The sequence below is a fragment of the Acomys russatus genome, chromosome 4 (genome assembly GCF_903995435.1).
Source record: "Acomys russatus chromosome 4, mAcoRus1.1, whole genome shotgun sequence".
Lineage (NCBI taxonomy): Eukaryota > Metazoa > Chordata > Mammalia > Rodentia > Muridae > Acomys > Acomys russatus.
The window spans coordinates 31,762,920-31,776,855 of NC_067140.1; the positions used below are offsets into that span (position 1 = coordinate 31,762,920).

At 52.1% G+C, this 13,936-nt stretch overlaps 1 protein-coding gene across 1 annotated transcript in view; it reads left to right on the top strand.

Annotated features, from left to right (window-relative positions):
• The first annotated feature begins 3,444 nt into the window (after positions 1–3,444).
• The window catches only part of Alx4 (ALX homeobox 4), a 37,930-nt gene continuing 27,438 nt past the window's right edge, over positions 3,445–13,936 (top strand). Inside the window, exon 1 of the mRNA XM_051144999.1 lies at positions 3,445–3,959. Coding sequence (XP_051000956.1) covers positions 3,536–3,959 — 424 coding nt within the window. The 5' untranslated portion in view covers positions 3,445–3,535. The remainder of the gene's footprint in view (positions 3,960–13,936) is intronic.

Consider the following 13,936-nt stretch of genomic DNA (forward strand, 5'->3'; position numbering starts at 1 on the left):
TTCCACTGGGGCAGTCAGGATGGCTAGATGTACAGATGAGTGAACAGATGAGTTAATAGAGAGATTTTTTTTTTTAAAAAAATCTACTTCACTTGGGAGTGAGAAGAGTTCCTAAGGAGGGGATCCATGGAGCTGTGTAGGATGCTTCCTGGTGGCACCATCCAAGGACTTGCCCAAAATATCATTGCACACATGCAGACTAACTCAGGGGCACTTCCTCACCCTCACTCACAAGCTCAGCCTCCTTGAACATATATAAATTGTGATTCAGACAGTTGAAGGTCCTTAGTGTAAGACTTCCGATCAAATGCCATGCCCAGGGGGCTCAGGATTCAAATTCCCAGGCAGCCACCAAAAGGTTGAATAAGGTAGTAATTAATCAGGTGGCCCACAGCTCAGGGCTTGTGGTAGTGAGAGTCAGCTCCTTGGGATGCACTGAGTCCCTCAGGGTCCAAGAAAGGCAGCAACATTGTGTAATTGCAGCTGCCCCCCACCCCACTGTTGGAATTCCTTGCTCACAGCCCTCCTTTCCTAAGCCAGGAAGTGGATAGGAGGAGTGGGAAGATGGCAGGCAACATCTGGATGCCTGAGGGTAGCTTCTGGGCTCCAGAGACTGCAGTCACTCCTACTTGCTTGAAAGTCTTGGATAAAAATGAGTCTTTCCGCCTCTGGGAATTGCATGACGTTTTCATTCATTCATTCATTCATTCATTCATTCATTCAACACACAGTTTATGAGCATTTGTGCCGTGCCAAGACCCGTGGTACACAAAGCAGGATTGGTCCCTGTTTTGAGAGAACTTACTGTTCTGGGGCTGGAGTAGAGGGGAGTACGGCCCAGAGGAGGCCCTCGTGCTATTAATTTTTGACACTTGATTTTGGAAGATAAGCCGAGCAGGCAACTGGTTGACCTTGGCTAAAGGAAATCCCAGGGCTCCTGGACAGCTGCTGGGCTGGAAGGCTGGAGAGAATAAAGAGATGAGAGTTCTTGGGCCCCAACTCTAATACTTCATTCTATACCTGTTTGTGGAGTGCCAGAATCAGGGGGCTGCTCTTCAAGAAGCACCAGTTAGTAGAGCTATGAGCACATATAGTGGTCAGGTGCCCCCCCACCCCCAACCAGGTCTGGAATGGTACAGAGGCAAGTGGGTGAGTAAACCATGGATGGCAGGGCATGGAGATCAGGGCTGAGCTCCAAATCAGAAGGAGCAGAAGGAGGACAGAAGGTGAACCATTTGTGAGATGCCAAGGTGGGAGGACTCCACTAGCTCCAGGAAACTTTGACCAGGTGGAAACATTCAGGATGATGGCAGGTCTATCTGCCCCTTTGCTATCTGAGACTGATGAATTGGGTTTGAGGGACTCAGTCTACCCCATAGCAAAATAAGTATGCCAAGACAAGCATGTAAGACCAAATGGATGTGGCTCCTGGCACAATAGACAGTCAATAAACATGAGACTCTCTGGTGGCTAAGAAGGTCTGTTGGTCAGAGACAGACACAGGTCCCTGACCAGCTATGGGGTGGGTGGGGAGAGGTGTGTGTCAATAGTGGTTCAGCACCCATGGCTCTGAGGAATATCTTTATTAACGAGCACTTCAAGGTAAGTCAGTGATGAAAACCAGATGTGGGAGCGAGCGGTCTTCTCGGAGTAAGGACCAGAGATAACAAGGGGTGGGAACAAGGATGTTGGAGGTAGATATGCAAGTCTCAGATACTTTTTTCTCTGCATGCTTCAAGTGCAGACAGGGCATCCCATCCCTGGGTCCAGAGCATTCAGGGTCCCCCTACCCCAGCCTGCTCCAGCCTCCCCTTAAGGCAAGGCTCCATTCCCAGGTTTCCCCTGCAGTTTAAGTAGGAGTGCTCTTAAGAACCCCCCACCTGTGCTTTTTGAGGTATCAACTTTCCAAGTCTATACAGAGAGACTAATTTCTGCATGAGCTCCAAAGAGGTACTGTTGCCTTCTCAGTGCTCCCTCTCACTGTATGATTTTGACCATGTGTCTTCAGATCTCTGGGCCCTAACTTGCTCTCTCTCTCTCTCTCTCTCTCTCTCTCTCTCTCTCTCTCTCTCTCTCTCTCTCTCTCTCCTCTCTCTCTCTCTCTCTCCCACCCCCCCCCCAACACACACACACACAAAACCAAAAAAAAAACAACAACAACAACAACAAACAAAAACCAGAAAGCCCAATCTCTCTGTGTTGCTGTGTTGGTTGTGGAGTGCAACTAATGCTTAGTCCAGCCCCGTTGCTATGTGCTGATCCAGGTGTCTGAATAAATCTGCAACATGGGTGTGGTAATGCAAGCCTGTCGTGCCAGCACTCTGGGGGCAGAAACAGGACCCTGAGTTCCAAGCCAGTCTAAGCTAACCGGTGAGGCCTTGTTTCAAAATCAACAAAATGTGAGTCTTTTTACTTTACAATGGGGGTGGGTGGGTAGGCTGCAAGGAGAGACAGACAGACTTCCCCAACAGGTGACAGCTCCAGCTAACCTGCAAGGAGGAGCAGGATGCCTCTAAAGACCCCATTCTCAACTTGGCTTTGAGTAACACTTCCACCCCCAACCCCACACCCTTCCCACCCCACCTCCCACCCAACCCCATCCCAGCATACAGCATACAGGAGGCCAGAGGGCTTGGCCTGAGAAAGGGACTTGAAGCCAGGCCACCCTAGGGTCCCTTCAGTGACTGAGTGAATACAGATCCCACTGCACTCGAGTCCAGAGCCCTTGGTGGAGGTCTGTTGTGTGAGAATTACTGGACAGAATCCGGAATGGGGAGGCAGGATTGACATCCTAGGCAAAGATCCCGGCAGGCATTCAAAGGATTCGACAGACCCGTGGAATGTCAGAACCTCTTACAGTTCTTTTTAACCTGTCAGAAATTTGCATTCTCTCCTATGCTAGGCCCTAGCTGAGGCGGTGCACGCGCGCGCGTCATTTGCAGTCCAGCTTTGGAAGCCACGGGGGTCGCTGTACTTCCCCACCCTAGACTAAAATCCAAAAACCCTCCAGGCTTCTCCGGGTCTAATAGCCTCTAGCCAGTGAGTGGCATCTCCAGTAAGAGGAAAGGAGGGGCCGGGGAAGGAGGAAGGAGTGCTGGGAGAGGAGGGGAGGGAGGAGGGGAGCAGGAAGGAGCAAGTCAGGGGGGAAAAAAAAAATCTTTTTTTTTTTTTTTCTTGCTTCAAAACCTTAAGAGGGTTTGGGAGATCTGGTGAACTTTCCGAAGCATCCGAATCTTTTTACAGCTCTTGGTTCCTTCTCAGGGGCCAGCTGTGGGGAGGAAAGAGGGAGGGTGAAGAAAGAGGAGGAGAGCAAGAGAGAGAAAGAGGGAGGGAGAGGGGAGGGGAGAGGAAAGAGGGAGAGAGAGAGAGAGAGAGAGAGAGAGAGAGAGAGAGAGAGAGAGAGAGAGAGAGAGAGAGAGAGAGACCGCCGGGCGCCACCGCCTCCTTGCCCCCTCTACCCTTAGCTAGCCAAGGAGCGGGGTGGCGTCCTCGCGCCCTCGCCGGCGCCCCCGCCCGTCCCCCGCTCAAGCTAGGCATGAACGCTGAGACTTGCGTCTCTTACTGCGAGTCGCCGGCCGCTGCCATGGATGCCTACTACAGCCCGGTGTCACAGAGCCGGGAAGGTACATCGCCTTTTAGGGGATTCCCAGGAGGCGACAAGTTCGGTACAACTTTTCTGTCGGCTAAAGGACAGGGATTCGGGGAAGCTAAAAGCCGGGCCCGCTATGGCGCGGGGCAGCAGGACCTGGCGGCACCACTGGAGAGCAGCGCCGGGGCGCGGGGATCCTTTAACAAGTTCCAGCCGCAGCCGCCCACTCCGCAGCCTCCTCCCGCTCCGCCCGCGCCGCCAGCGCACCTCTACTTGCAGCGGGGCGCGTGTAAAACACCCCCGGACGGCAGCCTCAAACTCCAAGAGGGCAGCGGCGGTCACAACGCGGCCTTACAGGTCCCCTGTTACGGTGAGTGCACGTGCGAGGCACTGGGCCCGGGGATCCCGGGATCTGCGACTTCGCTAACCCTGAAACCCACTGGGTTGGTGGGAGGCTGGAGGTGGAGGCTGGAGGAACTCCGGTCTGCCCGGAGAACCGAGCACTTGGAGGGTGTCCCTGCGTCCTGCTGCGTCCCTAGCTTCGGCCCCGGGGCGCCAATCACTCTGTTTGTTCCACTGGCCTTGGAGTCGCTGCCTGGTTTTCTCCTCTGTTCGTCCAAACCTTTAGCTTTGCGCTGTCCCGCGGGGCCCGATTTGAAGCGAGTGCTTCGTCCGGGTTCTCGGCCTGCGGCTGCTGGAAGCTTCTCGAGCAGCGTTCGGCGCGCACAGCTCCCGGGCGGCCGAGGCCTCACTAGCTTGCAGCTGGCAGGCTCTGCGCACCGCACCCGCAGGTAAGAAGCCGCAGGTGCCGAGCGCGCCGGGGAGTCCTGAGCGCAGTCCCCAGAGCCTGCGTTAGGAAGCTCCACACCGCGTCGTGTCGTGATGCTCGTGCAAGTTTGGGTCCGGAGAAGCCGGCGCCCCAGAAAACCCGAGCCCGGGCCCGGAGAGTGGATCGCCTAGGGGACCACGTCCTCCGGTTTGAGGTGTCTGGAAATAGCCGGCATCGAAAAGCAAGCTTTAGTACTCACCGGGTGGGAAAGCAGTAGTTCTGAGACACTGCCAGTACAGGACTGTGGGAAGAAGGAAGAATCCAGATCCTGGTTTGGGCCCACAAGGAACCTGAGCGAGATGGCCTAAATGACCTCCAAGCCCCCTTGAACGTGGCTGCGGGGTTCAGGCCTGAGTCCTCAGTGGACAGATGAGACAGCTGATCAAATGAGGAAGGAAACCAAAGCCATTCAAGCTCCTAAACTTTCTCTTTTCCTCTAGCAATCGAGTTAGGGAACTCAAAACTCAAAACTCAAAACAAACAAACAAACAAAAAACCCAAAAACAAAAAACAAAACAAACAAAAAACAAACAAACAAAAAAAAAAAACCGGAGAAAGGACCTTCTTCCCCAGGCCTTTGTCTTAAGGCTAAGTGAGGTGGGCTAGTTCTTAAGGGAGTAATGTGGAGCAATGTCGCTGGCTGTAGGATCTAGAAGCACTAAAGCCTGAGCACACAGGTGAGACATGGTGGAGGCCTTGATAGCCTGAATAACCTCAGGAACAGCTTAAGCTTTTGGGGCGCACGCATACACACACACACACACACACACACACACACACACACACACACACACCTTTACTGGACAGCACAGTCACAAAAACAAATGTATGCACTCACTCATGCGGCTTCAAAAAAGCTACAAACAGGGCTAAAAAAATCTAGAAAGATCTGATGGCCTGTCCCCACTTCTACCACCTTTCCTCTTCACCTCTGGCACCACAGAGGTGCTCCTTTAGTGCCCAGTTCCAGAAAACAGGCCAAGTCACTTGTGATTACCAAGTGAGGACAGCCGACTCAGTCAGACTCAGGGGCTCACAGGGGCACACTTCTGCTGATTTCTCCCCATTTCATAGTTTAAAGAAATCCATTAGCTGGGCCTCAGAGGAGACTGAGATACTAGGCAAAAAATAAAATAAAATGAAATGAAATGAAATAAGAGTCAAACTGCTCTCAAGCTCTTGGTGTGAAGGCCAGGGTAAAGAAAGAATGCTATGAGGACCGTCAGGACAGGCTAGCCATTATTATATCACTTGCATTAGCCATTATGACCAAGGAAAGGAACAGCCACTTGACCTGGAACTGCCCCTAAGCCACATAGTGACCTGCAAGTGAGTAACTCTACAAAATTCCTATTCCAAGGCAGTAAAGGAGAGGTCATAAACCAGACCCCTCCCCCCCCCCATGCAGCCTTCCTCCTACACACTTCCATTCCTTTCAACTCCAGGCTTGGGGGAACCCTCGAATTCTGAGGACAAGGCAAGTTCCTCGCCTTTTCTAGGACAAAGTCATCAAGGGCAGGTTAAGGGAGAGACAACCTGGAAGACGTGGCTGCCTCGCTGCCTGAAATGGAGGCAGTCCTTCAGGAAAGAGCCAATGAAGGCCAAATCCCTGTCCCTGCCCCCTCTCAGAGATGGAGCTCTCTGTCCTAAAGGAGATTTCAGGTCCACACTGGATGAGGCACACTGGGTTCGAGACATATATACACCGAGGCAAGGAAGTAATAGGGAGGAGATCTGTGACATTGGAGCCCTAACTTGCCAGCAAGCTGGAAAACCAAAGCCCGGGGCATTGACAATAATTCTCTAACAATTCTCTTAAGGGTGTCTACCCAAAGCCGGGAGGATGGGGCGCCACGAAATATCCTGAGATGTTCCCAGGAATTTGGCAAAATGCCGAGGTAAAGATGGGCATGGTAATAATAGGTCCGGCCTTGGCTGCTCTGGATCCTCAGTGCAGTCTTTACAACTTCTGCCGGCTCTAGGAGTCTGGACCCCAAAGCATTTCCGAGTGGAGGGAACCTCGGTAGCCTCTGCCTCAGTGTTACTTTGAGGCCCCTTGGAAGAAGGCGCCGGCCTGGAGGCTGCGCTAAGGCCCAGGCGAGAGAGCTACAGGCCAGAGTCTTTGGAGACTCCTGATTTTGGAGGTAAGAGAGAGTCTCGCGGCTGCAGGCGTCCTAACAGGGTCCGGGATCTCAGTTGCTTCATCTTTATTACTAAAGGGGGAAACTCAGGGTGACTCCGCGGTCTCCTACGAACACGGGGCCATTCGCGTTTTTATGAAATGATGCCACGGAGAAGCCATTGCCCACTGCGACCTAGACCCCGCCGAACTCCCTGCGGTCCTTCGGCTCCCAGAAAGTCTGCCCACCTCGCCAGGCGGCGGGCGAGCGGGCCCCGGGCAGACCCGCCACTGCTGTGCCTCACTAGGGAAATTAGGGCTTGGGGCTTTCGGCTTCGTAATCCCTTGGCTTTGCCTGTACCTCTAAGGGTGCGGCTCCGCTGGGAACAGCCCTGCCCCCACTTCTTTCGCTTTCGATTCGGTGCACGCAGGTTTTCGTTGAGAGCTATTTGGGACCGCCAACAGCCTATCTGGACTGTAGCGCTCTCCACACCCAGGTCTCAAGCGCTACCGCCTGTCTGGAGCCCGCTTGGCGCCTCTGAGGGACATATTCTGATTTTTCAAATTAGATGAAATATTAAACTCTGAAAGTATTTCTCTACCTCCCCCTCCGCAGAACAGAACAGACACAATTCATAAACGATGATTCTGACTTGACTTAAACCAGGAACCGGTTTCTTTTCTAAATCCTCCTCCTCACCCCCCAAAAGTTGGAGACCGGAGGCGCAAGGGACAGGGAGAACAGTCTTAAGTAGCAGTCTGGCCATTGGGAGAGTTCTCTTGGTAAAGGCAGAGATTCCCCTGGCAATTTTAGAGAAAAGGTTGGGGAAAAATAGCTCTTAATTTTTTACTTTGTTAATTTCCATAGCCCCCAGCCTGCTCCAACAATTCAGGCCTAAAGACACATTCTTCACTAAACAAACAGAAGGTCTGTATCAAAAGTCTCATATTATTTTGTAATCAATAGACTTGGCCATACATTTTTCTTTAATTAACACATGGGGCTTTAAAAGTCTTAAATGGAAAAGTCGGGGGAACGGTTAGGAACTTGTTTGAGTACAGTACTATAATGCTGAATATGCGCACGAAAACTTTTGAGAAAAAACACGTGAGAGAGAGAGGGGGCAGGAATGAATTAAGAAAAGTTCAGGAAAAAATTCGAACCATCGGGGGACCCCCATCTTGTTTCTCACAGCTGTATGTCAAAGGAGACCTTGTAACTCCTGGGCATATGCGCAGCCCTGACTCTAATACGAGACTATAACCACCTAAGCCTAGAGCCTTTCTGGGCTATCCTAGAGCCATTGAAGCCATCAGTTGCCTCTGAGGTTCCGGGCTGGGAGGAAAACAAGTTTTAACATCAGATCTTGCTAATATCCCAGAGGGCTTTGGTTTCCAGAGGCAGATTAGACGAACTTTTCTGGAGAGTGCCTTGATTCCGTTCGTGGGCAGGCTTCTTCTGGAAGCGCTGCGTCCAGCGCTAAATTGTTTCGGTGGCGGTGGCGGTGGCGGTGGCGGTGGCGGGCTGAAATACGAAATGGAAAACCACCGATCTCTGTAGCAGCTGAGAGTGAGGAGAGGTTGGCGTCTGGTACGTTTGAACCGGGTTGGGGCTTGTCTGCTGACCCCTTGGACCTCAGTGCCGGAAGGCAGCGGGCAGAGACAGGAAAGGACAGATAACTTCCCGAGCTTCCCGCCGGCCTGGGGTAAGACATGCGGTGGTCCCGCTCCGGTGGCTTGGCCACGGTCGGGCGCGAAGCAAAGTGAGCATTTAGGAAAGAAAAGACATTTCTGGAAAGCACATCTTGGGCCTCTGGTCCTCCTCAGTCCCGAAGAGTCCTTGCTCAGGAAACCGAAGAGTATAATCGCACAAGTTTGGGTGGGGACTTTGACCGCTTGGTCTCACGCGTCCAGACGTCATCGGCTTTGTCGGTGCCGCTTGCACGTTCATTGAGAAACGTGGGCCTCCCTAGGCATAGCTTAAGATTGTTCGGGCCCCCTTACTGAGGGGATGGTCAAGGAAGATCATCAGATTGGGAAGCCACATCAGTGCTTGGACCCTGGCTACAGCTAGGTGATGATTCCCTCCAACGAATTCAAAGTGGAAACCAAAGGTGACTCGTTGTTTAAGCACCACGAGCCACCAGCTCAACACCGCTAGACAAGTGGTAGTTGGTCCTTCTTCCAAACAGGGCCCCTTGGGAGAAGGACTAGGCACCCGCACTCCAGTCAGCGAGGGATTCCAGTCACGTCCCTTAAGTACGGTTTCTTCTCCGAGACCAATGGCCCCCAGGGACAACACTTCTCTGCTATAATTGTGTGAATAAGTGACACCCGCATCTCCGTTAAAGGTGCTTCTGTTCGTTAATCTTTTAGAGGTGTTGAATAGCCAGGGGCAGCAACCACTGAGGCACCAGGGAAACAGGAAGCCAGTCTTCCTAGAAAGGCTACAAAATTAAATCGGCTCCGATGCCTCCTATGCCCTCAGGATGGTGCTCCGGGTACCCCAGTCTCATCAAACTTCCTCCCTGGCCCCTTCTCTCTCTCTCTCTCTCTCTCTCTCTCTCTCTCTCTCTCTCTCTCTCTCTCTCTCTCTCTCTCTCTCTCTCTCTCTCTCTCTCTCTCCCCCCTCCATCTCACCCACTCCAACTCCAGCACCAAGGAAGAAAGAGGGAGGGGGAAATAGTTAAACCTGGGCTCAGATATTTGCAAAAGGCTGATCAGGGGAGCAAGTGGCAGCGAGATGGCATAGCAAAGCGGAGCCTTGGCTTTGAGGTTTTTTTCCTTGACAAGCAGCCTGTGGGAGTCGCGCTCAGAGTGCTTTTGGAGAAGAGGAACCACTGGGAGATACCTTGAGGGTGAGAGGTGCTGCTGCCTACCTTTCCTTGCGCTAGGGACCTTATGATTAATAGCGAAGGTCCGGGGTACTGGCGCCTTGTGGTGTTCGGAATAGAGACGGAAGCCGGGCGTGCCTGCTGTGCCTGCTGCACATTGGATAATTAAGACAGATTCTCTTGGGGGGTAGGGGAATTTTGTCCTGAACAAGGAGCCCACGCACTTTCTAGAAGTCCAGGACCACGACTCTGTCATTCCTAAGATGGCCAGGAGTTCACTGAGGGTTTGAGCCCGCGTGCAAACTGTTCTCTTGCAAGGCCTTAGAGAAAGTCCCCCTTGGCTTTTAATTTAACCCAGAAACTGAGGCGTCTATAAAATATGCAAAGATGGTCTGAGAGGGTCTATGCGGGATCTAGTCCTGGTCGTGCCCCCTCTGCTTTCCCACTCCCAGGCATTTTTGTCTCGGAGGAGTCCTGAGAGGTAGAGTGTGCAGGAAAGTCTTCCCCAATGCAGAAACCTGTCCTGAATGATCAGCAGTCCTAGGAGGGCTGACAATCCTAAAAGGTGGGGCCGGATGAAGGGTCTGGGCTCCTTATTGGGGCTTAAATATAAAGGTAAGCTACTGTTCTTTCTGCTGGCATGGCACTAGACTCGAGCCAAGTATGTAAGAATTCTGGCATCTCCCAGCACAGCCCTCCCTAATCTGATGTTCCATTTACATCCCTGTCTCTGTACTTACCAATTGCCTACGGAGGGCAATAAGGGCTTGGTGAACCAAGGGAATGTGGGCCTTCTGTGGCGAGAGCCTAATCCCTGGTGGTGTATTTCAGAGCTTGGCTGTAAGGATGAATGAAGAATTGCTGTTTCATTCAGACGGTTGGGTGCATCTGTGAAAGTGTGTCAGGACCTGTACCTCCCCCAGCTCTGCATGCACGCAAGTGTGAGCTGGCATGTATCCCACCCATAGTTACTGGGTTCTCCTCTTCCCTCATCCTGCTGAGTGAGTCAGGCTATAATTGTGTGTATTAATTTGTGTGCACCCCGGCCATTTTGTTATCCCCAGCATGAGAACTTATGTATTGCCTGTGTGCGAGGATGGGTGCCTGTGTGGTTCTGAAAGCCCCTCCCAGCCTGTATACAAGCAAACCTTGCCTTCAGAAGGTTGTGCCCTAGGGAGGCCAAGCGTCTGTGTGTCTCTGGCTCCAAGCCGCCCTCCTTCTGGCTGCCTATTGCAGCTGCCCTGAGGCTGACTCACAGACTAGCAGAGACTCCAGGTGGCAGGTCTCCAGCAAGCCCTGGTGTCCCAGATCGGGTCCACGTAGCCCACCTGCAGTGCAGTGAGACTTGTTCCCCATCTCTAAGTTGCCAGGATATCCATTTTGCCCTGCATGGCTCACTTTGTAAGACAAGCTATCCTGGCAGCACCCTGGTGTGGTTTTTTTCAGACTACCTTTAGTAGAATCTCAGGAGATAAGGGGCCCCCAGTGCCCTCTTACTGCTGGGCAGAGAAACAGTGGGATCTGTGGACAGTCTGTTTTAGAGCGCTTGTTATTCAATGCAGTGTATGGAAGCCCATTGCATGGGTACCCTGAGGCCAATGAGCCATCTCTTCCCCTCTCTCACATGGCTGCTTCTCAGTGCTGGGGACCTTGGTGATCTCAGGAACCACTGTGCCACAACACAGACTTAAGCGGGTCCTGGTATCCCTCTGGGGTCCTGCCCTGTGTTGGAAGGAATAGCAGTCCCCTCCTGGCCCAATGTCCTGTTTCACAGACCGGGGCCTAGGATGTCTGATTCCACTTACTTATGGCTCACCAAACTGTCTGTCACTGATCCAGGCCCTGGGAGGCCTGAGAAGTGCTGGACCTTGCCTCTGCTTTCAGGTCCAGAAGCAGACAAGCAACCTCCAGCTAGCTCCCCTTCCCTGGTATCAGTGCTGGGCAGGGAAGCCTCCACCAGGCTGGCTCACATCACAACTGCAAAGGGAAAGATGCCCCTGGGTGTAGAGCTAGTCTAAAGCCACCACTCCTCAAGGGAAGAGAGCTAAGGAGTTTGAAGACCCTTGTCAACTCCCTTCTTCCCCATCTTTGCATATCTGAGTGCAGGTGCTGACATTTCAAAGGAATTATCAATGACCTTTAGCCCAGTGCCCACTTACTCTCTAGTGTCACTTAGTGACTTCATTTGCTGGATGTGGCTGTTTGGGACCTGCTGACTAAAAGGGTAGGGTGCAGGATGGGCATGTGAGCATGGAGTGTGACCCAAGTGTGGTAGGCCCTGTATCGTGGAGTTCTCTGCCTTGCCCATCATCCACGTCTTTGAGGGAGCTGGAAGATGCCAGGTGGTGATGGCGACAGTTTTAATAAGGTAACACTTGTTTATTATTATTGCTGTGTTGGAGATCAAACTCGGGTCTCACATGTGCTAGGCAAGCACTATATAACACCCCAGACTCTGATCAGATTTAAGGGTAGGAATGAGAGCTTTGAGGTCCCTCAGGATCTGAGAGCTTCTCTGATGCCTGGAAGTCTCCTCTGTCTTGCCTCTGGCTCCACCATTCAGCCACATTCGGTTTACATCTGAGCACTAAGCTGGGATCTTGGTCATTGTCTTTGGTTTATCTTTAAGAAGTGGCTCAGCCTCATGACAGACAAGCATGTGTATGCCTCTGTGACATGGGGCCCCCATGTCTGAAACTCCTTCGTGAGATCTGATTGTTTTGGAAACCTTGGTCCAGGTTCTGGGACCTAGCAACTGTTAGAGACCTCAAGGGCCTGCCTCACTGCCTCACTTTTTTTTTTTTTTTTTTTTTTTTTTTTTACTCATCAGAAAGGATTAGATCACCTGCTTCAGGGGGTGGGGGAGGTTTAGCAGGCCTTGTCTGGCCCTTCACATCATTTTCCCTCCTGCAGGACAGGTCAGTAACATCACAAAGAGAAGCCTCTGTAGTTGCTGTACCATACATCGGCTAACTCAGTGTTTCAGGCAATATGCTGAGTGCTCCCTGTGTTCTTTATGAGGCTGTGAGATCAGTAGACTCGCCGGCCTGAGAAATAGTAGACAATCAGGAACATGCACAGGCTGGGGCAGATAGGAAGGGACAAACAAGTTCTTGGTAGCCCCAAGACTAAGAGCCTACAAAGCATCCTTTTCCAGAACGGACCCGATTATACTTAAAGTCATTCCAACCCTATCCCAGATGGCACAGGATGAAGGATGGGGTCTGTTTTCAAACATGGATCCCAGAGAGGTCTTTCTATCATGTCTGAGGATGCCAGATGGAGACTGGATTTTAGCATCTGGTAGGGTAGTGTTCCAGGCCTGACTCAGACTTTAGGCATTGCTTCCTCACCTGTGCCTGTTGAGAACAGCATAACTCGGGTACCTAAGAACCGGAGGATGACTTTTTGAAGTGCTGGTCAAGATGGAAGAGCTGTGAGTCCAGGACAGCCAAGGTTAACACAGAGAGACTGTGTCTCAAAACAACAACAACAACAACAACAACAACAACAACAACAACAAAGGAAGAGCTGAGAATGATCAGGAGAACCGACGGGAAGTGTCTTTCCTCCAGGAGATATAAGAGTGTGTGAGGCTCGTCTATGCTGTTCCAAAGTATTTCTCCAGTCCCTAAAACAAGGCCTGGGATACACAGTAGGTACTCAGCCAGTGTTTGCTGGTGAATGGGTGATATGGGGTATGAACATTGTCAGAGAGCACTGTAGATTTCCCCCTCCTCTGTGGAGGTGGGGTGGCAGCCTGATGCACACACCTCTTTCACCCTTGTGGAAAATGATCTCATTCTGCAAGGAGCTTGTGGCTCTGAAACAGGGAGGTCGTTGGTAGGCAGCCGTTTGTTCTGAAGAATTGCAGCAGTTTGGAGGAATTCCCTCTGTCCCCAACTGTTCCCCTTTGGGCTCATCTCCAAGGCCACAGGCCTGGTGTCCAGCTGCCAGGCCTGCCGGGGCTGGCTCCAATCAGGTGGGTGCTCTCCCCCTCCTGATCTCCTCAGACTTTGCCGGCAGTTAGCCCTAGCTCCTGCCTGTCTGAAGCTACATCCCAGGCCCCTGCTGCCTGCCTGTAGGGCCACTCAGAGGGCAGTTGTTCCTCCTTGGGAACCTATCTATTCATCTCTACTTGCTGGAATTCTGAGACTCCCCCCAGCAAGGGATAATGCTCTGTGTTCCTCCCACCTACTCCATTCCTAGTTTCTCTTTGAGTACCCTACTGCAGCCTAGGCTTTCTCCCAGCACCATTTCTTCTGCTCCCCGTGGCCCCCAGCATTTGCATGGGCATGCCTTTTCACACACACACACACACACACACACACACACACACACACACACAGGGGGAGGAGAGAGAGAGAGAGAGAGAGAGAGAGGAGAGAGAGAGAGAGAGAGAGAGAGAGAGAGAGAGAGAGAGAGAGAGAGAGAGAGAGAGAGAGAGAGAGAGAGAAGGAAGCCTGGGGATGTCAGCACTGGGGTTGGCTTCCACTATTTCAGACTGCTATAGGTACTTGGAGGAGAATGTGACAGAGACAGAACAGTGTTCTCCTTCACTAAAG